The following is a 25,852-nucleotide window of genomic DNA, read 5'->3' on the forward strand; positions in this document are numbered from 1 at the left end:
ATAGAAAAAGAGTAATATACCTGTGAAATTGCTTCCTTATACATCTACCTTGTCATGTTAACTGGCCTGCTTAGCACTAAAAGTATTTTTACTAATTATTCTATGAAATTATTCTATTCATTGATATAGGAAAACATTGCCATGTCTAGTTTCCTATCTCCCTGTAGAACAGGGTAATTGCCAGTGTCCCTAGAAGACCCAAACCAATAAACCGAGCATTTATAATCTGACCCATCATAAAAGATTAGGCTACACTGTAGTTGCTAGATAGTGACATCTTATGGTGCACAGTGTACTTGGAAATACAGATATCCGCTATTAAACATAAAAGAGCAAAAAAGTCACATGGAACAGGAAAAGTGAGATATGGGCCCATAAGACCTAGACATCAGATCCAACAATGACTGTGCCATTTATTCAGTTTCCTCATCCAATATATTTGCATTATAGCCATATGGCTTTCTGAGGAAGTATTTACTGTTCTTTGATTGTATATCAAGAGAAGAACAGAATACAGCACCTTTATATAATAAAAAAAATGCCTTTATTCAGGCCCCACTTAGCCTTTTCTCAAGGTAAGCTTGAGAAAAGGCCAAGTGGGGCCTGAAATGTTGCTTTATCCAAGGTCTAGCCATGTGTATCCAATAAAGGCATTTTTATGATATAAAGATGCTGTATGCTGTTCTTCTCTTGACTACTGGAAAGGATTGTAGCCTTTAAGGGTACGTGCACCTGTTATTGTTAAAAAGGGAGATATCGGAGCTGATTGAATCAATTTGACACTTTGCTTGTATATCCAGTTGCCATCTATTTTCAAGTGCTATACCTTAAATTTAACACATTACTGAGAAAAACTATATTTCCTAAAATCACCTGGAACCTATCAACTATGTGTTATAAAAGGCCACCAAGAAATTAATGCAAAATCTAATATAATAAGAGTTTATTAAACAATAGTTTGCTTTTTTCACTTGACCAAGGCAGGCATTATAAAATCTCAGAACACCAATGTCTATTCATAAATAACCTCTGTTATTCCTAAACATGCACAAATATTCTCTGCTTCCCAGCAGCAAAAGATGACCTCCATTTTTATATAATTTTATATAATACCATTTTCATGAAACATATTCTAATGATTTTTAAAGGAGAAGGAAAGGCTAAGTCACTTGGGGGTGCCAAAATGTTAATCGCATACCTTGTACCCCAGGCTGCTGCCCCTGTTCAGAGAAAACCACACCAGCCCAGGGTAGCTGCAGCGAGCACTTCCTTTTCCGTGTTCGCGCAGTAGAGTGAAAAGCCGAACTTTAACAAAAATAGTCGGCTTTTCACTCTACTTGTGCATGCGCCGGCCCAGGGATTTCGCCGGCTGAGCGAACATGGAAGGAGGAAGCGCTCGCTGCAGGTACCCTGGGCTGGTGCTGTTTTCTCTGAAAAGGGGCACCAGCCCGGGGTACAAGGTATGCGATTAACATTTTGGCACCCCCAAGTGACTTACCTTTCCTTCTCCTTTATGTAGAGCTTTTTCTCTGTAAAAATAAAACAGTACCTTTTACTTAATCCCAACTAAAATATAATGAATCTTTATTAGTGGCAAAACCATACTAATAGGTTTTATTAATGTTGAAATTATTTTTTTATTAGACTTAAGTTATGGAGATCCAAATTATGGAAAGATCCTTAACTGGAAAACCCCAGGTCCCAAGCATTCTGGATAACAGGTCCCATACCTGTACAAAACCAGGGTAACTGCAACAATCAAAAACTCATAACACTGTTATTTACTTAGGGAAAGGGCCTGCAAAATGTTGGACTGCCCCTCTGGCATTTGTCAGAATCCACCAATTGCCAATGTGACCCTGGGAAGAGGGAGTTGAACCCTAAAACTCTGTTCTGTTCTGCTTTATGGCACATAATTGCAATGGTAATTGCAATTACAGATCAAAGCAAAAGGCTAGTGTTACACACCCACCCAATTCTTTTTATAATTTGTTATGTGTCAGTGTGTCGGTCATGTGTGCCGTCTAAAAAGCACTTTATGTGGGTTTGGTTATCTCAGCAGGGATACTGTGCATCTTACCATAAAGGTGGCCATACACGCACCGATAATATCGTACGAAACCTCATTTCGTACGATATTCGGTGCGTGTATGGTATGTCGGCGAGTCGACCGATATCACAGGAAGCTGCTGATATCGGCCGACTCGCCGATCGGACCAGTTGGAAAATTTTGATCGGGCGCCATAGAAGGAGCCTGATCAAAATCTCCCTTCAGCGCTGAATCGGCAGAAGGAGGTAGAAATCCTATTGTTTCTACCTCCTTACCTGCCGATTCAGCCCTGAATGGTGTGTGGCACATCTGACAATGTTTCGTCAGATCGCCACGTGTATGGCCAGCATAACTCTCTAAATTTCAGCTAGAAAAGGGAAACTATAAAAACACTGCCAAAAATTTCTACCCCACCCAACAATTTAAATATTCTCCCATATCTCACCCCAGCTAACATTGTAAAGGTTCTGTGTGGCGTGGGAGCGCAGTTGCACCTGGCCCCATGACTCACTGCTCAAAGGAAAGGTCACAACTAAAAGCAAATGTGACCTGCAGATTAGTTCAAACACTGGTATTGTGTTTTACCTTGTATAAAAATGTGACTTTAAAAAGTCACTTAGTGATTCTGGCATGGCAATGACGACAGTACTTAGTGTGTTTTTCAAATGACAGTATGGGTGGAACAAAAATAACAGAAGAGTGAGGAGAGGAAGGAAACTGTAAAGTAAAATGAGAAAATACACCACATTGGGACATTTGAAAAGCTGGTTTGTTTAAAATGTACTCAGTCTTAAATACTGCTTCTAAACCTCTGATACACTGACAAGTACAGAGTAGTTTAGGATATGTTAATGTGATTGTCAGCAGGCTGTGTAATTATAAAAATAAGGGAGCATCACTAAGGTGGAGTGGATTTAGAGCTTTAATTAAGAGGTTGAGAAAGAAAAATATGAAATCAATATAACCTTTCCCTAGGTCAAGGCTGTGCCTACTTTTAAACATCTAATGCTTTAGCAAATACAATAAACATTCTAGAAGTTAATGGTTTGGCTGGAATTTTGCTAACAGGTAAGCAGGTAATGTGTTTCCAGTATTAGGGTCACCAATATGTTCAGCTATGAAAAACACACTTATATTAATAAAGCCATGTAGTATGTATTTATAATAAATGGGCCTGCAACCAACACAATCTCTTGGCAGCGCTTCCTGTGAGAACTAACCCCCTCTATCCTAGATGTGTTTCTTCAGTTCTGTAGAGATTTGTTTTGCACTCTATGTTATATGTTAAGCAGTTGAATCTTCAAAATATAAATAAATAACCTCTCTGACTACATGCCAGCATGGCTTGCAGTGTCCACAACTGGGCAGTTAGATCAGTACATGGATATAGATGAGATTTGTGTAGCTGTAACTATTCAGGTGCTGACAATATTATGACAGATGCTGATAATATTATGACAGATGCTGACAACAGCTAATACAGACTGGGCCATTCGGCTGGGAAAAGGGGATCAGTTGATCACATCAGACCAACTTGGTGTACCAGTTGTCCAGATGAGCAGATCTCCTCGTGTATAGGAAACTTTAAGAATTTCTACGCCACCACTAAATATCCTCCATCTGCATATCATGCCATATCATGGGATTTATTATGAGGGTACAATTATCTAAAACATTAAACACTATTTTAATGATATTCCATATTAAAACTTTACAAGAATCTTGAACTGTATCTGCTAATGAAATTCTTTTGACAATATAGGCCTAAGAGGGATCTGTTTTACCAGACCAAGCTGTGCGTAAATTAAATATGACCTTGTGGTTCAGTTTTCACTTTCAAGGTGGCCATACATGTAAAGGTTTGCTCAGCAGCTCCGCTAATTTTGACCATACTACCTCACCCTCTGAGTATGTATGAAAGGTTGCTGAGAATTCTCTTATACTAGTTGAATCCACACAAAAAACACAGCAAAAACACCAAAACATCCATAATATAATATACATTCTATAAAGCTATTGGATTTAATCAGGCTACCAGCCAGATTAAATAGAACAGTGCTACGTCAGCTAGAGCAATAGCACATGAGGTCCCCTGGAAATACTTTTTTGCTTAAGGGATTCCAGCATTTAAGACACTTTACATGCAGCAATGCCTGCCTCTACAATTTTGCGCAATTATGCTGGATTGCCACATGAAAAGTGTATTACAATCAATGATTCCCGTGTTAATTAAGGGAACAAAAGTATTTTATTGTTTTTATCATTATTTCTTATTTTCATTGTTCCCTCGCAGGACTTTAGACAGCAAAGGGATACAAATACAAAATCAGGTTTACATATACAGACATACATTTCCCTAAAATCAATTCACCCTTACAATTGTATATTTTTGAGACACAATATAGAGAAGGCACTTTTGGCAAGAGCTTAGATTATAAAAGAAAGGGTGAGACATACGGTGATGGTAACTAGAGATAAATACCAGTAGTTAGTGTGTGAGCAAAGACTAGGGGGGGCTCCATGGGCAGTCAGGTTGCTGAGAGTTATAGGCTAAAATGAAAAGGTGGGTTTTAAGCGACCATTGGAAAGCAAGGAGGCTTTGAAGATGTATAATGAAATGGGCAACGTGTTCCAAAGGATAGGTCTTTTCAGTCACCCATGAGAAGCACAGATTTCCTTGTGTGCCATTGCTTTAAGTCTGCAAAAGACTCTCTGGGCACAGCGTTCCTTTTCACCTCTTATAGCCATGGTTGGTTTGGCCTGCTGGATACCAGGGAAAATGCCAGCGAGCCCCTATATTTTTTCCTTTTTCTATATATGTATTCTCTGTCTACAGGGTTGGCAGAGGCAATATTTGTTGATATGCCCATCCTTAATAATGCGCATATACACACATATGTATAGGGGGGCCAGGGGGTCATGGGCTTCCACAACTGCCCCAAAAATTTGTAAGCAGGAGAACCTGAATATAATAAGGCAGGAAATAAAGAAAATAAATCTGTGTATACTAAAGTAGACATGATGGGAGCAGATAAACCATAACCCAAATACCAGCTTTTTATTCAAATTATCCTTTAGGATCATGTGTTCTTACAGAGAAGTAAAGTTAAATAAAAGTAAATGGTCATGTTGAAAGTGAAAATGAAAGGTCTGCCATTTCTAGGGGAGATTTTACACTGGGCAGTGGGCCCCTAGTCCCTGGTGGACTTGGGCAATTACTGCTGTTTATTACATGCCTATTTATCAAAATGACCCTGATTCAAGGAGTACATGCAGCCAAAGAGTGGACTTCTGCACTGCTGAACACAGCACCCCTTAGATACCAGGACAAAGCTAGAAAGAGTGATATAGGCAGGATTTAAGGGGTTAGTCTGGCTGCCCTAATGCTGCAGGAATCACACATATGTTTATGGTTTAGTACATATTTAGTATAAGATTTATAGTTACATTCATAAATTATATAACTATATATATTTTTGGCACATTTTCTTTATGAAAATAGTAGAAACTTAGGTCAAATTTCTATACACGACTAAAAGAACACTGAGAGAATACACCCAGGTCTGCCAGAAGCATCCATAATGAAAGCTTTTCAATGCAATGCAGGCCCTTTTTGCAGTAAAGCAGCAGGGAAAATATTGTTCTGTAAGACATGGATTGATGTTGTCCAATGCTATTTAAGAGTTACAGTGATGGAAAATTGTTAGGCTATAAAATTCTGTAATGTTTGTAGCTAAGGTGGTATATCCTATTGGCGATAGGAGAGGGGATAAGGGGGAGACAGACAGTCTATGCAGGAAATGTAAGTTCTGTGCATAGCAAAGAGGAAAGGTAGATGCAGCTTCCAACTAGGTAAACATATGTGCCGCCACCTCTCAGCATGTCGCTTTCCTGCATGTCGCCGATTAAACAAACCTATGTTTTCTGCAGTAATACTGGAGAACCCAGAGTAACCCAAACTGACTTTGTTGGTGGCCTAAAATATTACCTACAGCTTGCTCATTCTAAATTTGTGTTTTATAAAAGCCGTAGCCTCTGTTAATAACAGCAGAAAGCAGAATCAGTGTTATCAGCCAAGTGCCTCTCTACCTGCTATATTTAATACATGAATGTGCTAATGTGGCAGTGAAAGTGAAACTGACCCTGGAACCATCAGTGTCTACTGTATTTTCTTTAATCAAGGTAACAGCATACAAGGCCTTTTGCTAGATTAACTATACTCAGCAAGGGAATGGTTAATATCATAGGCAAAAACTAATGAAGGCTTAGCTTTCCCAAAAAGAAACCAAAGAATACAAATATAAACTCTCCCAAGGAAAAACATCCATTGGTAGCTTCATCCCCAGGTTAATGCCTTCTCATAAACAGGTTCATGAGATGCTTAGACAAATCTTGAAAGGACAGATAAAGGCTCTAACTTTTGGTAAGATTTTAAAATTTACTGTCATTAACATGCACCTTATACATACAATGTCCCTAAAGCTGCACAGCTATCCCCCATATGGGCATATTGTAAAACCCATATATACACACTATTCCTTCCACTTAGGGGTTAATGGCTAATTGTCAATTGGTGGAGGGGGTGTGTTGAGCCTATTTAAACTTCTGAAGGGGGGGTCACTAGCTGGGCTTCTGATGAAGTGGTGCTTTGACCACGAAACGCGTTAAGCCATGAGGTGAGGATGCTTTGCTCTGTTTTTAACTGATGGAAATAAACATGTGTTTTTATATATGAGCTATCCTGTGCTCCGCTTCTTCATCAATTAGTTTTGGATATTCTGGCCTAGTCGGGGGCGGCATGAAGCGTGGTAGCACGGAGAAGTACTTACAGTAGGCTATCCTGGTGAGTGCTCCCCTTTTCTTTGTATGCAGTGGCCCTGTATAAACCAGGGTTTGCCCTCCATAAAGATGTTTTTTACCTAATCAGATTTCTTATAAACTCAGGCCTTCAAAAACATTTACATAAAAAAAAGACTTTTAGACTGGCACACTGTAAATAATCAATTCTTATGTGGCAGTACCCTCTAGCTCCAGTGCAAATGCCTTTTCTGTCCTGCTCTTAAAGGAGAAAGAAAGGTAAAAACTAAGTAAGCTTTATCAGAAAGGTCTATGTAAATACAGCCATAAGCACTCACAGAAACGCTGCACTGACTTCTCTGTCAAAAGATTTCTTGTGTCTGTTTTCCTCTGCAAGAGACACGCAGCTCTCTCCCCTCTCCTGCTCCCCCCTCCCTCAAGAATGCTAAGAACACACTCCCCCCCTTAGGAAATGTTGATCTGAGCCAATCAGCAGGAAGCTTACTCATAGGGGCACATTTACTAATCCACAAATCCGAATCCCGAATGGGAAAAAATCGGATTGGAAACAAAAATATTGCGACTTTTTTGTCGCTGTTGCGCTTTTTTCGTATATTGCGAAATTTTTTAGTCGCCGTCACAACTTTATCGTATTTTGCGCGACTTTTTCTTTTATTTTTTCGTATTGAGCAATTGTAAACGGTGGCAAAACCAATCAGATTTTTTCACAACGGCGATGAAAAAGTCGAGGAAAATATACAATAAAGTCGTAACGGCGACGGAAAAATCGTGGGACATATGAAAAAGTCGCGACAGCAACGGAAAAGTCACAAAAAATACAGATCATTACGAAAAAACGAGCTCGGACGCTTTAGGTGGATTAGTAAATCTTCGTGGATTAGTAAATCTGCCCCATAGTCTTACAAACTGAGCATGTACACTTGGTCTGAGTCTCGGAGCAGGAGTGGGGCATTATGGGAACTTTCTTTACACAGCTCAGCGTTTTTTCTCCTGTTTGGCTTCTGATCATCTGAACAGGTGAAATATGGGGAGACTTAAGGGCACTCTTGATACAACTGAAGGTATGCCTGCAGCTTGAGATTAACTCTTTATTAGCCTTTCCTTCTCCTTTAAAGGAGAAGGAAAGGCAAAGTCACTTGGGGGTGCCAAAATGTTAGGCACCCCCAAGTGACTTCAATAGCCTACCTTTTACCCCGGGCTGGTGCCCCTGTTCAGAGAGAACAGCACCAGCCCGGGGTAGCAGCGATCGCTTCCTTCTTCCTGTAGCGCTGCGCGCGCATGCGCAGTAAAGTGAAAAGCCGAACTTTAACAAAGAAGTCGGCTTTTCACTCTACTGTGCGCCTATGTGTATGTCTTAGCAAAACGCAGGCGGAAGGAGGAAGCGCATCGCTCCAGGTACCCCGGGCTGGTGCTGTTTTCTCCTAACAGGGGCACCAGCCCGGGGTACGAGGTAAGCGATTTAAGTCACTTGGGGGTGCCTAACATTTTAGCACCCCCAAGTGACTTAGCCTTTCCTTCTCCTTTAACTGAGCAAATTGTGCATGCAGAATGGTGTACTATCACAGAACCAAACTGCAATAATTGCTTTACCAGAAAAGAAAAATTGATGTGTGACTAGAGGAAACAATACTCCTCCCAGTCCTACCAGACACTAAAAAAAATGTTCCTAAGAATCACAGCTCCTCTTCATGCCTAATTTTATTTCCAAAGTAAAAAATTTCTCATGCTTGTACTCACGTACGCATGTGGAATGAGCTGATGGGGAGTGTTACATCTTTTATTTGTTTACATCTAAATATTTGATGCTTACACTTATTGTAATGCCAGGAACTATTATGAATTTATAGTCCTTATCCACACAAACCTCTTTGCTGGAAAGGGCACATCCAATGGGTAATTTCTATAACAATGGGAAATTTTTCACTCAGTGCTGTGATTGTATCATTTAAAGTAAGAATTTGGAATATATCCAAGTTATTCTTGTATGAAATAATTTTCCAATGTAATATTTCAAGAGCAGGCTTCACTTGCCCCTCTGCGCTTACTTTTTAAGCATTGGAGTGCTTTCTGCCCCAGGAGAAGCTCTTTTCCACTTCTATTAACTTGTGGGGGGCTGCAGTCTGAGGCAAGTTTCTCAGCTATCCTCATGGCAACAGTGCTCCTTATTATGCACTGTCTTTTGCCCATTGGCATTGTGTCTAAATGATATGCTAGGAAGCATCAATGGGGATACCCATATACAACCCTCAGCTGAACACAGGCACCCCTGTATTTATGGGCAAAGACCTATGCCTAGGGCAGAATAGGGTTCAAAGTGTAAAACACCTGTAGGTTAGTGCCAATTGCACCCTACCTCTGCATTTCATAAATAAGGCCTAGCATTTTCTCTGCTGTCATATTTTACCATGGTGACAGGTGGTTTTCATTCATCTAAATGACAGTCTGCACAGAGGGGAACTGAACATTTTGTAATGGCCAAACCTTTGTTTGTGGCCAACGGTTCCCATTTGAGCATGACATTTTGCCGTACTCCTGTATGCAGTGCTGCTAGCACTGGATTTATATCCGATGATGCTAGTGTTGTCATCTTTTTTGGAAGAAAATACAGACTTTCCAATATTTTCAATTTTTAGTAACATTGGCATCAAGCAGGACAGTATCTGCACATGTGCTGTCATGATGAAAGGGGCTACCTTCCCATCACCCCTAAAGCCTTCCCACTGAATTTAGTAACAAGTGTACAGTGCAGGCTGGGGGGAATTGAAAAAAAAAAATTTAGGCACCCAGGGGCAGCCCACCTGAAGTCACTGCCCTAGGCCAATATAAAAATATTAACCTAATTGCTGATGAATTCGGTATACTCGTAGTTACACCCAGGAACGGATTTGTGGCCCAGTCCTAAGGCGGCAGAAATTTAGGTGCGCCATGCTGCCATACTGGAATTTTTCTCTCATACGGAGCAATGAGGCCTGGATTCACAGAACCGTTAGTGTGTCCTCTCCCCACTGCTCCGTATGAGTTAAGTGACACAAATGGGAGGGGGTTTGGGGGGGGATCAGTCGGTCGAGGTGGGCGGGCGGCGAAAGGGGACAGCCTCAGGGTGCCCTTTTCTAAAATCCACCCCTGGTTACACTTCAGGATGCAGCAGTAAAAGATCCCCCAAAAAGGGAGGAATAAGCAAGATTAATAAAAGTTAAAGAAATAGTACTGTACAGAGTAAGTACTGTTATGTGCTTGGTTTTAGTCACTCTGGATAAATGTTTTTCCAAAGAAGGAATATGATTTTCATTTTCCTTTAACTGACGTAAGACCCCCCCCCCTACAGTTCACTGGAATTATCATTTGCTTTAGTCACAGCTACAGAAGTGCAAAAACTTTTCCAACTTTAAATGTCTCTGCTCCTGCCTTGGGGATTTCCAAACAGGCAAATGGGTTTAATAACAGAGCAGTATGCACGGCTCCAGAATTTTCCAGTTTATTTACACAGTGGAAGAGCTTGGGGAATGTTTCTGCTTATATGTGAAATCATGGGAATAAAACAAAGTTTTTAGAAGGACAGTTGAAATTAAAGATGCACCGACCCACTTTTTTGGGTTCGGCCGATCCTCTGAACCCACTCAGCAGGATTCGGGCGAATCCCGAACTGAATCCGAATACTAATTAGCATATGCTGATTAGGATCAGAAGGGGCTAAAAATCATGTGCGCAAGGGAAAGACCTAAAATACCAATGCTTAACTCAACAGAGCACACCCTAAAACTCTGGTGGAAGCTCAGATATAAACTCAAGCTGGCATCAGCTGCATCCCCACTAATCTCACACCTGGGCAATCCAAGGTTTCAACCAGCCTTACCCCCACAATACCTGCAAAGATGGATACACACTCCTTTTTTACTCTGTGAGACATAACAGACTGAGCGGGTAGAGAGCTTCTCCCACAAGACACTCTGAATGATAAAACCCCAGGCCTCTCCCTATTATGGTACGAATACCTCCAGTTAAAACATTTCTTTATGCCTATTTTATCAACTGCAAGAGGTGATCCCCCCACACCCTTTGAACGTCTAGCGGCCCAAGGCCTCCCACAAAAAGGCTTAATTTCCTCTATCAACAAGATACTTGCCAATCCCTCCCTAGAGGAGAACTAAACAAAAGGAATTCTGGGAGTGAATTCCAAACTCTTAAAAAAATCCCATTTACATGGGTTTATCCTATAGGCTACAGCTCTTTAGGATAAACCCATGTAAATGGGAATTTTTTAAGAGTTTGGAATTCACTCCCAGAATTCCTTTTGTTTGCTTTTGTCTGTATGAGGCAGTCTCCTCAACTTAATTTATTTGTTTGGAGAACCACATGGTGACTCTACCTAAGCTGATCAGAAAACCCCTGCACTACACTGATGAGTCTCAAAAAGGCAAAACTGGTCTGTAGTTGGGAATCTATTATCCTGGCTTCTGCTTTAAACCCAGTGGGTGAGCTGTAGCCTATAGGATAAACCCATGTAAATGGGATTTGTTTAAGAGTTTGGAATTCATTCCCAGAATTCCATTTGTTTGCTTTTGTCTGTATGAGGCAGTCTCCTCAACCTAATTTATTTGTTTTTAGAGGAGAACTACAAACACAGTTATATGCAAAAATGGGATACCCATGTAGGTAGAGTAATTGAGGAAAGTGAATGGGAAGCCATATGGGATATTACGAAACAAGGTATCACCTGTGTGAGACAGCAGGAAAATATCTATAAAATGATTATGTTCTGGTATCATACACCAGTTACACACATTATTTCCGGAAACAACACAGGACTGCTGGAGGGGATGCGGGCAGCCAGCAGACCTACCCCACATATTTTGGCATTGCCCTTTAATACAACCATTCTGGGACGAGATCTTGGCGCTGCTATCCCAGATCACACTGACAACCTTAGAGAAAGATATTGTCACCCTACTCTTGGGCAAGCCTATTAAACAACTGTCAAAACATATGCAGAAGCTGGCTAATCAGGTGCTCTCGGTTGCCCGTACCTCTATTGCGGCCAAATGGAAGACGTCCACCATTCCGTCCCCCTCAGAAGTAAAACGGAAAGTAAACAATATTAAGCAATTTGAATATAGCCTGGCCCGGCTACAGAATAAAACTCCCCAATGTCTAAAAATATGGTCTCCCTGGGACATACTTGCCCACCCAACGCAAGAATAAACCTGTGTACCACCATAACTAGGCAGCCCCTCCATACCCCCTTCTTGCCCTTGCTTAACCACTACCTCCCCCATCCCATACCACCCCTACTTCTTTCTTTTGATTTATGTATTTCCTCCCCCCCAACCCTCCCTTTTCTTTAATGTAAACCTGTTATTGATGACAACTTTACAAACAATCTCATAAAACCCTTTAATATGTGAGGTTAATTTTCTCTTGTTTACAAATGGAAAAAATAAAAATTGTAAGTTTCAAAAAAAAAAAAATAATGTGCGCAGCACTGCCCATTTAACCCTTTCCGAAGTCTAACTAGCATATGCTAATTTATACTAATTCAGATTAGGTTCGGTCGGGACCGCAGATCCGGCCGAAACGGAATCCTTAAAAAAACGCTGGGATTTAGCTGAATCCTGAACCGAATCCAAGATTTGGTGCATCCCTAGTTGAAATAATGTTTTTTTTCCCTTGGGTCAGACAAAAAGGTGACTTTTACCAGCAAAAACATTTTTTTGTGTCCTTGAACTGTTTTGATCAATCCCCTGCATTCTGCACACTTGTCAATGCAAAGAGGCTGCTAATTTAATGGGTGGACAGATAGTTCACTGTTTGTGGTCTGTGGGTCTTCAGCAACCTTAGCCAATGCAGGACAATACATACTGTTAGTACTGTGTGGTCAGTGCAGTTATAAACTACATTGCTGCATGACCAGGGTGAGCATATCACTTGGAAATTCAGGGACACATTTAATAAATACATGTTGCAGGGCAGGACTGATTGCATTTAAAATAAATTGCTATCAGTTCAGCCTTGCTAGGTGGATTTTTGAGATGTGCAGATTCAAAAGAAAAAAAAGTATGACCCAAAAACTGCACCCCCCCACCATCAGGATGATTTCCTACTAAAGTTCCTTGTTGAAAACATAACTTTTTATTTATTATTATTATATTATTATTTTTATTATTGTTATAAGAAAAAAATAAAACAAACACACACTAAACCAACACTAAGGTAATCTTTTTCTAATAAAATTGTTAATGACATAACAGTCACACACTAAAAAATTACTCATCTGAGTACTAGATTAATACTGGCATCAAAAACCAAACTGATATTGGCCAACCAAAGTCGTCTTATCAGAAAAATCATACTATCCAGGGTCTTAGTGATATAGTGGGGTGACTCGGCCTATGTGTATGAGATCTGAGTGTGTGTAGTTCTCACATCAATGGTGAGTCTGCCCAAAATTCACTTAATGGTCAAATCTATTATTGGTCATTAGATAGCTCCTAATAAGTCGTTCTGCCAGATTCAACAACAATTCCACCCAAATTCCACCCAGTTCACCACCTCACAATCACTATATTATCCCAGTATGCAGAGGCGGTCCCCACAACCAATACATTTTTATTTTTTTAGACGTGCCCCTGAATTTTCAAGTGATCTTCTTGCCCTACCCAAGACACAGTAACATAGTAACTATAGGTTGAAAAAAGACATACGTCCATCACGTTCAACCTTAATGCCTATATATAACCTGCCTAACTGCTAGTTGATCCAGAGGAAGGCAAAAAACCCCATCTGATGCCTCACTAATTTGCTGCAGAGGGGAAAAAATTCCTTCCTGATTCCAAGTTGGCAATCTGGCCAGTCTCTGGATCAACTTGTACTGTGAGCTATTGCCCATAACCCAGTATTTCCTCACTTGCTAAAAAGTCATCCAACCTCTTCTTGAAGCCAGTACGACTGATTCGGGGAGGGAATTCCACAACTTTGCAGCTTTTACAGTAAAAAATCCTTTCCAAATATTTATATGGAACATCCTTTCTTATAATCAGAATGGGTGGCCTTGTGTCAGTTGGAAGGACCTACTGGCTAGTAAAGCATTAGAGAGATTATTATATGATCCCCTTATATATTAATACATATTTATCATATCACCCCAACTTAAACATAACTTGAAACACAATGCGGTAAAATAATAAAAAAGGTGCAACATTTGCTACAGGTCTAGTCACCTATAGCAACCAATCACCAGGTAGAAATTACTGAAGTTTAAAAGTAAACATCTTATTGGTTGCCACAGGTACCTGCGCCTGGGCAAACAAACATCTTACTGGTTGCTATGGGTTACTGCACCAGGAAAACATTGGCCTTTAATTACATATGAGGGTAACTTATAATGTAAAAAAAAAAATTGAGAATTTGCAATAGCAGATTCAATTCCTGAGCAGCACACGGAGCAGTTTTGGCCTTGCAAAGAGGCTGGGATATTGGTTTATTCTAGTTTACATGAACTGAAATTTGGATTCACTGTATACTATAAATCAGGGGTGGCCAGACCTTTTTTATCTGCGATCGACTGATGACCGAGGAATCCGGGGTGCGGCATGAATGCGTAGGTACACAAGGCAGCATATATACGCATTCACGCAGCACTTCCACATCCCTGGCTTCATTGCAGTCCACCAGAAATCCACGGGGGATCGACTGGGGGACCGCGATCGACGTATTGCCCACCCCTGCTATAATCAGACACAGCATATCTACAGTGACCAAATCTCTATCCTCTATAAATGGAATTGCTAAAATTAAGGTTAATATCAGTCTTCGTTTTAAGGGGACTAACCCCATTTCAGATTCATTGTCCCTGTGAAAAACTGACTCTGGCAAATACCCCTACCTCTGAGAGCTGTTCCTGTCTGTCCGTGTGGCAACAGAGCCACCCCTAGCTAATTGTTGCTGTGCAGGACAGGTAGAAGGAAGAAGTGATTTTCTGTCACAGGACCCCCTTCACTCTTCCTACATGCTTTAAACATCCTGCGCCAGCTTTTCTGTTACTGAAGAAAGGAATATGTGTAAAACTATTCTGAGACCATTCTAGGGAAATATAATAAGATTAAAATATGTGGCTGTGATGCTGAGTGGGGGTATGGCAATGGAAGAGTGCTCAGAAAGTGAGCATGGCATATACAAATCTTCCTGTCCCTGGATTTCAATTTGGAAATTTGGTAACTGAAATTAAAATAGTTATCACTGAAAAAATAAAGATGAGGTTTTACACCAAAAAACATATTAACCCGTCTCCCCAAGTCCATTTATATCTGACATAGACACATCTAAAGCCCTTGCCAAAATAATTTCCTTTTATGTATTAGAGAACAGCTGTTTGAGTACAATGATAGAAAGAAAAGTCTACAAAAGCACAATAGTTGAGAAATAGGACTGGTATGCATGATAAACCACCTATACTACAGAATAGGCAGTCTTACCTGCGCCATGAGCCCCCAGCATCCCTTAGCTAGAAAAATGTTCTTAAGGGGGCACCTCTGCTCTCCTGCAACAAGAGCCACGATAGCATTTTCTCTTCTCTCTCTTTTAATTATGCTCCTGGGACAAACAAACAACAACGAAACTACACTTTCTTATAAAATATACAGCACAAAGGATAAAAATCTTTATTGGAACACTAAGGGGCATATTTATTATGCTGTCCAAAACTAATTTGCCGAAAAAACGGAGTAAAAAGCTGTGTAAAATAAATGGAAAAGATCGCCGTCTGAATGCTGGATATTACACCGGATATTACGCCGTTATTTTCCATAAGTTCCGGTGGAAGAAAAAACGCGTAAAAAATTACGCAGATTTTACGCCATTTTTACACAGCGAAGCCTGGCGATGTGTGGCGAATTTTCTCGCCATTTTTTACACAGCATAATAAATATGCTCCTTAGTGAAAGAAAGCCAGAGAAGGGAAATTTCCCTGGCTATCACCTCATATGTGTATTTTAGGGTAATGTAATATAAAACTGTGGAGATTACTGGATTCCAACACTCACAGCAGGTAGGCTCCCCTAATACAAATATTACAGCATGCAGCGGTGAGAAGACTGTAACCAGTCAGTGGATCCTTTAGAGACAGTAAACTGAGTCACATGCGCCCTAGCAAATAAATCAGTTAGAAGTGCCACTTGAGACCTACATCTGGAAAATCCCAAGGTAGAGCATGATCATCTGGTGACAGACTCTAACAGTGCTAGGGCAATTAAAAATAATGCAGTTTTTCCTTTGTGTTTATGTAATGTAAGTTTTACAAACATATTACCCCTCAAGTTTTAGTGAGGAGTTTACACCAGCTCACAGTATAGGTGATAACATTTCTTGCATGCATCTTTTTTAAGCAGGGTTTACAGTATACACCATAAGGGATTATAATTCCCATTGCAATAACTGCTAAATACAGAATACTATATCCCAAAGTGCAAAGTTTTCTTCTTAATTTCACAGATTTTTTCAGTATCTGACTTTAATTACCTCTCTCCATACTTAAACTATGACTGTGCTGAACTGTGTCAGCTTGCTGCTTCCTTGATTTTGTGCCCTGTGGCAGTATTTTGCCACCACTGTAAATTCCAAGAATAACACATAATTCAGAAGATTAATTATAACATATATTAGCTCTGGGAATATGGTGAAGAAAAGGGAGATTCCCCCAGTCAGTCATTTGTCAGTGTAAGTGCGTCAGAGCGTTTCTTTGGAACTATGGCACAGTTGTTAACTGTTGCAGTTTCTTCTGGGTTTGTGAGATAACTGTGACCCCAGAATTGTGGATTCACACAAACATCGTTCTCTTTAAATACAAGTCCTCCAACATTTTATATAAAGAATAAATTCATGCATTTTCCATCTATTGAAGTGGTACAGAACAATTTGTTTAAGCTTTTCACCAGGTGCACTGCTGCCATGAGGCGAGTTGAGAAAGTCTCCTCATGCGGCAGTGCCATGCAAGCTACCAGGGGCGGCAAAAAGCCACCCCTGGTAACTTAAAGAGCCGAAATTCCGATTGTTAAATTGCGCTCTCTGCACTAGCAATGTGGCACCCCATAACTTGTTGGACTTCTCATTTTAAACCAAGACCTGAAAATCCCTATAATGCATGTTCATGTATACTGACCCTATGAAGCCCCCACCAGAGAACCTGACATCCAGGGTCCACTTTCACAACCGTTAGATGGAGACAGTCACAAATGGTACAGAGGTTTATAGGCTTATTGTAAATATAAGAAAGGGTTGAACCATTCCAGACTGTGCCTGGCCAACCTGAAGATCCTCTGCTAATCTGGCAGGCTTGTCCCAAACCGTATAGTTAGGTGACATACTGGATAAATAGTAAAAACCCTAATTTTGTAGGCAATTATGAATAATATATTGTGCTGGATTCACTTTGGGCTAAAAATTAATCCTATCTGTAAAAATGGCCCCTTTTATAGATCCTATCAGTTCTCTGTCCATGTTTCAAATGAAGATTGGGCATGTCCTTACGGTCCCTGCCAGAAGCACAGTAGGAGGGGGAGAGCCAATCACAGCCTTGCACTCACACAAGCAAGGACAGGCTTCAGTTCCCTATCAGGTCAGCCTAGCTGCTGATTCCTATCCTACAGTGCAGTGTACTGAGAGCCACCAGCTTCCCTGCACATCCAGAGAATTGGCGGGACTAGTGGGGTATTGGTGGAATTTCTCAATAAATCAGTCCGTAACACAACTTTTTTAAGCACAATCCTTCATATTTAGAGGAGTATAATTCACTGGAACATTCTTAATTTTTATATGATATGTCTCCTTTAAAGGGGTTGTTTACCTTTTAGTACAATGTAGAGAGTAACATTGTAAGCCAATTTGCAATTGGTATTAATTTTATTAAATTTTCTTTGTGTTTTTTTTTAATTATTTCAATTTTTGTTTACCAACTCTCCATTTTGGAATTTCTGTAGTTATTTGGTTGCTAGGGTTCATTTTCAAATTACCTTAACAACCAGGGAGTGGTTTGAATGAGGGACTGATATGTAAATAGTAGAGGACCTGAATAGAAAAATAAGTAATAAAAAGTAACAACAAAATATAGCCTCAGAGAGCAATAGTTTTTAGGCTGCTGGAGTAAAAAAAAGGCAAAAGTTAGAAAAACATAAATAATGAAGGCCAATTGCAAAGGTGCTCAGAACTGACCATTCTATAACATATTAAAAGTTAACTTACAGGGGAACCACCTTTATGATGAATGAGGTGAAAAGCTGCAAGAGCCAGACCCCAGACTGACCACAAAACAGCACTAGCATGGTACCAAATGCAAATTGTTACTGACCTTGAAGATTAACTCTGGAGATCTGAGGTTGGGTGGTCATTGGTGACCTCCTGCAATAAAAATAAAAAGAAGAGGATCTCAGTAGACAGTCTGCCATACAAATTAATAAGGGTTTGGGTAGTTGCGCATATTTTTATTTATATCATATACAAACTAATGAACTTGTGAAACAAAGATGGAAAGTTTAGGAATATTTTTGTGGCTATTTGTTGTCCATATAAGGTAAAATAGGTGCAAAATAAGGATAACGACTTTGGCAGGCTTTAGGTAGAGGGCTCCCGTGCACCTGTGCTTTGCAGGGCTTCTTTAATAAGAGGGCATCTGCCCAGGGCCCATTGATTTTGAGGCCCACTGATTTTGGCAGGTGGTGGGGGCCTGTGGGAGGGGGAAACGGCAGAGGCCCCTTGGGGGCGAGAGGGCCCCTTTAGCGGCAGCCCTGCACCCACATTCCGACCATGGGAGTGAACCAGGTTTAGACTGGGACTGGGGTTAATGGAGTTCTTATTAGCTGTTTCTGTGGTGATCTTACTAGCATGTCTGGTTGTTATGGTCATGGTATCTGAATGGTGTGGCTAAAAGGTGGGAGTGGTCAAAATTGTTAGCTTTATCCCTCTTTTCTCCTCTTTGTCAGGAGATAGGCTTACTGTTAGGAAAGTCTCTCACCTAAACAGCCAGGCGTCTCCTCTCAATTCCAACCAGTGCTCAGTAATTACGGGTAAATTGGCACCCTCACCAGACACCTGAGCAAAAGGAAAAAAACAGCACAGCATGGCAACTGAAAGCAGGGCATATGCCCCTTGCATTTTTTTTGCAGGATGGATTTAACATATCAGGGACTCTCCCCATCGTCAGACAGAGCAAATCTTTGAAGCAGTAAAGCATTTATAGCAACAAAATAGTCATATCACTATTAACATAATGACCTGCAAGGTATTCACCAAATTAAAGTCAATATTATCTGGTGCTTTACATAATGCAGAGCACAGTCCAAAGTGATTTCTTGATTGCAGTTTATGTTGTCAAGAGTTGTGGTAAACCTACTCATTATTTAACACTTTAAAACTATAACAATTTTGAAACATATTAACAGCGGGTAACCTGATAAAAGTGGATACAAAAGACCAGAACATTGGGCACTTTGTTATATTAAGGGGACACATTCATGTTACAATATCGAGCAATGTAATGGCATTATCCCAGGAGAATATATTACTTATCTGCAAAAAGGTTCCCAACTGAATGTGAATTATCATTTCACTTGTGATTCAAAGGGGGGGGGTAATTTACTGTATCAAGTGCCCCTGTGGGTTGGTCTATGTAGGACAGACCAGTAGGGCTGCCAAAACCCACCTAAATGAACACAAATCTACCATCCATAATTATCAGTCCCCAAAAGTGGACGATAGAAAGGTAGGACCGGAGAATATTACAAAGAAATATTTAGCTGCATAAGCTAAACATTTCTTTGACCATGGCCATAAATTGTTACAATTCTGGTGACAGGTGCTAGAAAAAATTGAGGAAAAGACAGAATTAGACAAAAAGACATTTTTATTACAGTGCAAATGCTATTGGATATGGGCATTACCGATCAAATACCCATGGGGCTTCAATGAAGAATTTAATATAGCATGCTACATATAACCTTGGCACCTACATTTGTATATTTGTCAATTATGTCTATAGCTATAGCTTTGTAACAGAAATTCACTATACAAGGGACAGCGCTACCTTCCCTGCTAATTGTTACAGATTTGAAGTGTTAAATAACAACTTGGGTAACCACAGTACTTGGCAACATAAACTGCAAACAAAGAATCACTTAGTACTGTGCATTGAATTATGTAAAGCAATGGATAATATGGACGTTATGGACGTTAACTTGGTGAAAACTTTGCAGGTGATTATGTTAATTAATTAAGTGATTTGTTACTGCTTCACAGATTTGCTATATCTGATGAAGGGGGGTGCCGCTGAAAAGTTACATTATTTCTGCCCTGCTTGTAATGGACACATTGTGCAGTTTTTTTCCTTTTACTCAAGATATGCTTATTTCCAATCTGCAGTCATATTGTGTGTTTGTGTAACTGTAATTATATGGTGAGTGTATTGGGGGGGGGGGGGGGGGGGGGCAAGTTGTCTTTGCATGATGTAGGGGGGGGCACTAATTTGATCTTTGCCTAGGGTCCACCAATGGCTTAAAATGGCCCTGGCAGCTTGCTCCTCCCAATGGAACAGGTGCAAGGGCTCCAAGTACTGTATGGGCCCTAAGGAGTACAATTTTGTGCCCCTGGGCACTCCAACCCTTGCACCTGCTCCAGAGGTAAATAAGCCATTCAATGACCAAAGCAACAAGTGGACATAACAATAAACAGAACAGGACTGCAATATACAAACAGTAATGTACACAGTAATTTCTGGTGCCAAAAATACTAGTGGCATAATTCTGCATAACATAGGTTTCAGAATAAACCAGAGAAGCGCTTGAATAAGACTCTGTAAAATAAACAGTCATAGTTGGCATCAGGTACTGCCACATTGACTAAATGTATATGTTACATTAAGCAGCACACTCACAATGATTAGTTACACGAATGAGAAAAATCAGTCATAAAATACGTATTTTTATTCTCTAACAAATGCAGAATGATGTCACTTTTCATGGTTAGTCAAGCCTTTAATGCCAAATGAAATACCGTAATTGTATGATGCAACATCACACAATCCAGTACACCTACAAAGACTTATACCAATGCTACACAATTGCAGACTTACAGCTCCACCCAGTGGCAGCTCAGCCTAACAGTGATATCTTAGAAGCCTTCTTGTTCACACCCGAACTTCATACTAATGGAAAACTAAACCACTTTTTCTATGGATTCTATTTGGTTTATTTTTTCTAAGGTTAGCACAAATAAACTGATTTTCTTTGGTCTTTATATCAGTACTCGAGTACAAGATCAGTTGTATCAGTTTGATATAGCAATGTATCAAGAGCACGCCGGGCCCCTGTGCAAAAAAATCTTCAGAGGGGTCCGGTGTGCACACACATTCCTACCGCTGCCCCCCTCCCTGCTTGTACTAACATGCAAGTGCTCTCTCTGCTGAACATTTGCAGTGGACGTGCACAACTTCACAGATTAGAATGGCTATAGAGGAAGCAACCCTTTGGTCTGGGCCCCCTTGGCTTCTTTAGCCCCCCGCGGCCATGGGGTCTGCTTCCTCTATAGTTACACCACTGGCTTGATATATGATATATATATAATGATATATTATTAGGATTGAATAAGAATTTATGTTCACCCTCATAAGTAGTAGAAATCAGTAGTTACTGTATAACTTCAAATAAACGTTTTGGCTTGAAATAAGTAATCAATCACATACAATTATTATGTTTTAGAAAATGATTACAAGCCAAATAGGTAATCAGCATGTAAAATCAATGTTATCCATCTGTGTCATGTCTTGAGTGCAACAATCCACAGTTGACAAAATTGTTGCTACATCTTAGAGAGCTTTGCCTGATAAGCTGTTATACCCACTCTGTACTAGTATCTTATGGATCCATTTGAGAAGCAGGTATTGGCACTGCACAAACCAGACATGGTTTGGACATAGAGATGAACAGATTTTGTAATTTCGCAAACCATCTACAGTCCCTCTGATGCCAAAACAAAGGTCTATGTGAATTCCATACTAGACTGTTTTGGGGTATTCTGGGTGATCGTGTATGCTAGAAAGTAGAGGAATGAACTTACTACTCACTACTACAAATACAGCTATAACAAAATATTCCAGTGACAAAAGAAAACTATAAATATACTGAGTCCCTTTAAGACAAGTATTAGTATTGAGACTAAAGGAAGGGATTCTATAAAACAGCACAGTCTGTCAGATGTTTGCAGCAAAGAAGGCAGATTGGAAAAAATTAGACAGCTGCATGATATTATAAATGTGATCATGAGTCAGATCTGATGTGAGAAATGCTACATGACTAGTGTCTGCTGGCGGTTACAATTTCCCAAACCAAAAAGAAAGACAACAACCTTCAATTTTCTTGTATTCTTTGCCTGGTGGTTCTGGGGAAGCCCAGCTTCTAATTTAAAGGTTTCTTCTATGCAAAGGCTTGCCCAATTTAGACTGTAACCTATTGATGCTTGTATGTCTATCACTGGACAACAGATGAGTCTGCAAGACCTTCAGCTGCAAGTATTCCTTTGATGATGCACCATATAGACTCAGTATGTGTTACCACACAGACAAATCCTTACCACATAAGAGCTTAATACAGGGTTGTGCCTCACAATGTAACAACACAATACAGGGATTTGCCTCTGCATAAAGCAGCATAATACAGGGCTGTACCTCACCACAGACAAGCAGATTGCAGCTGTACCTTACTTTATTACAGGACAATACACAAACATCCCTCCCCAAACATTTCAACATAATACAAGACTTTGCTCTTTACAATAACATCTCTGTGCTTCTATGGTGTCACAAAGTACAAGGTTGCTGTTATTTACTACACAAATCCCAGACATGAAACAGAAGTTCAAGACAATTAAATTCTTTGCATTTCTGTTTACAGTAATGTTTGACATTTTCAATGTCAGGCCACTATTTGCATTGCTGTTATACCTGTATCCAACAAGCAAGAAAACCAAGAAAAACACAGGACTTGTAAATCTCAATGAAAACAAAAAAATGCCATGAAATTAGCATATAAAGCTGAACCCATTAAGTCGATCTCATGTTATACACCACCTTGCATTGCCACGTCAACACACCCCTCTCTTCTGAAGGTCAGTTTCCTACCTTAAACATCAAAAACCAGGCTTAGAATCCAGACAGAGCAGCAGAGGGCTCTCAGGATACATTATATGATATTAGCAGAATAAGGAAAAAAATAGGATATCTTAAAATGAAATAAAAATGTAAATTGCAAAAGTACTTATAACAGCAAAATAAGTATTTTTACATAAAGTTTGAATTTACCATATATGTCACCTTATACAAGTATATATGTCTTTGATATGAACGGAACGGTGAATGAATAAATAGGTTTAGAGTGCGGACACACAGCTTGATAGAGCACTCTAAGCTCAGTGGTTCAAAATTCTGTCTGAACTTATTGCCTCTCACTGTATACAGTATGAATGTGAAGTCCATATGAAAGAAGAGTTTTGAACAAACAGCCAAAAAGAAACATGTTTCTTCATCATTATATATGAAAAAAAATTCGATTCTAGTAATACATGATTCCCTGATTTCTCTAATGGAGTGCTGAGCACCATCTACTGGTTAATAACATAACTGCACCCTTAATATATTTTGTCTATTGTAACAAAAGAATACCTAGGAGCAAAACAGGTTCAAATTTGCACTTGTGTCTTGCCATATCATATGTAGCATTTCTAGTCAATATAGCTATGTCTTTGCAACTACTGACTAAGGCCACATCTTGTGGAATGAAGTTGCCTATAACTTATTGCCGATTAATGCTGCACATTTTTTTAGTATCAAAATAAATGCAGCACTCACCTATTGTGATAGATGCCATTATTTTCACAAAAAAGTGCAAGAATTAATCTAGGGGTCAAATTATTAAAGCTTTATCAGACAAGTTTAGGCAAAAGCAGAAACCATGAGCTCCTGAGTTTCGTGCCCACAACTGCTTTGGTTTGCTGCTGAATGGGTTTTATAAAAAAAAAAAACAGCTTCTTTCCCCATTAGCAGGATTTTTGACTGCCCCAAAGTGTTAATTTTGATGTGTTGCAACTCCATTTTCTGCTATAAATATTGTGATTTTGTGGAAGAGTTAGCAAACTGCCTGCAATTGCATCAGGTACTGGCCACAGTTGTGTCAGATGTATCACCACCTTGTGGCTGCTATTATACTGGAATTGTGGGAAGACTGCTGCTTTAAGACCCAGTTTTGTGGGAAGGCCACAAAGAAAGGATTTTAGGGGCAGCATGTCACCTAGTCACATCTGAATATGTTCCAAAGCATTGGGGACGGGCGGGAGATATAATAGCTTCTGTGTGCCAATCCCCAGTGCTCAGGACCCAACAAGGAAACACCTGCACATGCGTGGGCGCTCACAGTCAACACAAAGGGGAGGGCGGGAGCAAAGAGTGGTGCAGGCCTACGGGTGCCCAATGTTTAAATCTGGGCCTGGCTGCTTTGTGGGTAAAAAAACATGACAATCTGTGCCCAAAATTCTACTTCGCACTCTGCACTTGTGCTTGTAAATGAGCCCTATGGTCTTTGCTCACTGAAGTGATAGTGGGCCTCCAGTCTTGGTGGATGCTGGACAAATACCCCTTTTGGCCATTTATTAAAACAGCCCTGGAATGAATGTCACTGGTATGAGATTAATAAGCATATTCAGGAATAGGGCATTTTTAGTGCCTAATAGAAGGTTTTAATTTAGAGGGAGGAAATGACACATTGCACCTATTTTTATCCCTGCGTAAAATCCTTCAGGGCATGGCAAGAGCAGAAAGTTAAGATGTGAATAAAACCCCAAACATTAATGACTTATATTAAAGAAAGTTAATTACAAAAACTTACTTATTTGGTGCTCCATGTACATTGGTCAACACTGTAAAATTATTTCTTACACTGCGCAAACTCGCCAGCACCTAGTGAAAAAAATAAGAGACATTTATCTGACAGCCAGGCTGTAATGGTGAGAATGCAGTAACACCAGCACACAAATAACAAAGGGTTGATCTAAAAGCAAAGGCAAAGGTATCATACCTGAGCAAAAGGTGTGACTATCAAGTCATCTCCATGCCTAAAACAGACAAAAAGAAAGCACTTAATCATGTGATAACTATATGAGCCAAAAGGATGTTGTCACTTTCAGTATTTTATATTAGCACATGATGACCTCCCTCATCTCTGTTTTCTTTGTCATTGATTGATTTTGTACTTGGACACAAAAAATAGAACACACATATTAATGTACCAAAGTCTGCCTGTGTTCTTTTGCCACACTAATCATTAAATATTTTCCTCTTTTTGACATGAACTCATTCAGTTAGGGTTATGTAAAAAAGGTGCATAAAGGTGCAATAAATGTATTTTTTTTTTGCATAAATCTACCTAATTCCACAGACTTAAAAGGACTCTGACAAACCGTTTCCCAACATCCCTTAGGTTCCTAGGGTAATACAACCCCTTGCTCACCTTGTCCCATTGCGAAATAATGGATTCTAAAAATTCAAGTGTCTCTGACAGATTTTCTGGAAAGCAGAGAGACTTCAAGTCCAAGAATCCATTAGTTCACAATGGAACAATGTGAGGGAGGGGTTGCATTCAGTAGTGTGCATGGCATGGTGGCAGGAGGAAGAGCATATGCAGTCGGGGAGCTTACCCCATTTATTGTGACCACCTTGATACACCCTCCCTTCGTCAGCAAATGGGTAAGCTCCCCGACTGCATTTGTTTGTGTGCGCTCCGTTGCAAAAACAGTTCGATTGAGGATAAGGACCTGCCAGTCCTAAGGAAGGCTTGCACCACTAGTACAGTGAGTATAACATTAACAGGTGTGCAGCTTTAACAAGTGTGTTTGACATGAGGAAGAGGACAGATGGAGGATGGAATGTAAAGGAGTGTGTAGTGGTGCCCATGTAGAAGG

General features: G+C 40.0%; 1 protein-coding gene across 3 annotated transcripts in view; it reads right to left on the reverse strand.

Annotated features, from left to right (window-relative positions):
• Window positions 1–25,852, reverse strand: part of pde4b (phosphodiesterase 4B) — a 273,742-nt gene that overhangs the window by 60,829 nt on the left and 187,061 nt on the right. For all 3 annotated transcript variants that reach the window (XM_031900281.1, XM_031900282.1, XM_012961422.2), the window contains 3 exons: window positions 24,970–25,006; window positions 24,781–24,851; window positions 18,204–18,253 (listed from right to left, as the gene is read on the reverse strand). In XM_031900281.1, coding sequence (XP_031756141.1) covers window positions 18,204–18,253; window positions 24,781–24,851; window positions 24,970–25,006 — 158 coding nt within the window. The remainder of the gene's footprint in view (window positions 1–18,203; window positions 18,254–24,780; window positions 24,852–24,969; window positions 25,007–25,852) is intronic.

The sequence above is a fragment of the Xenopus tropicalis genome, chromosome 4 (assembly GCF_000004195.4).
Source record: "Xenopus tropicalis strain Nigerian chromosome 4, UCB_Xtro_10.0, whole genome shotgun sequence".
Taxonomy (NCBI): Eukaryota; Metazoa; Chordata; class Amphibia; order Anura; family Pipidae; genus Xenopus; species Xenopus tropicalis.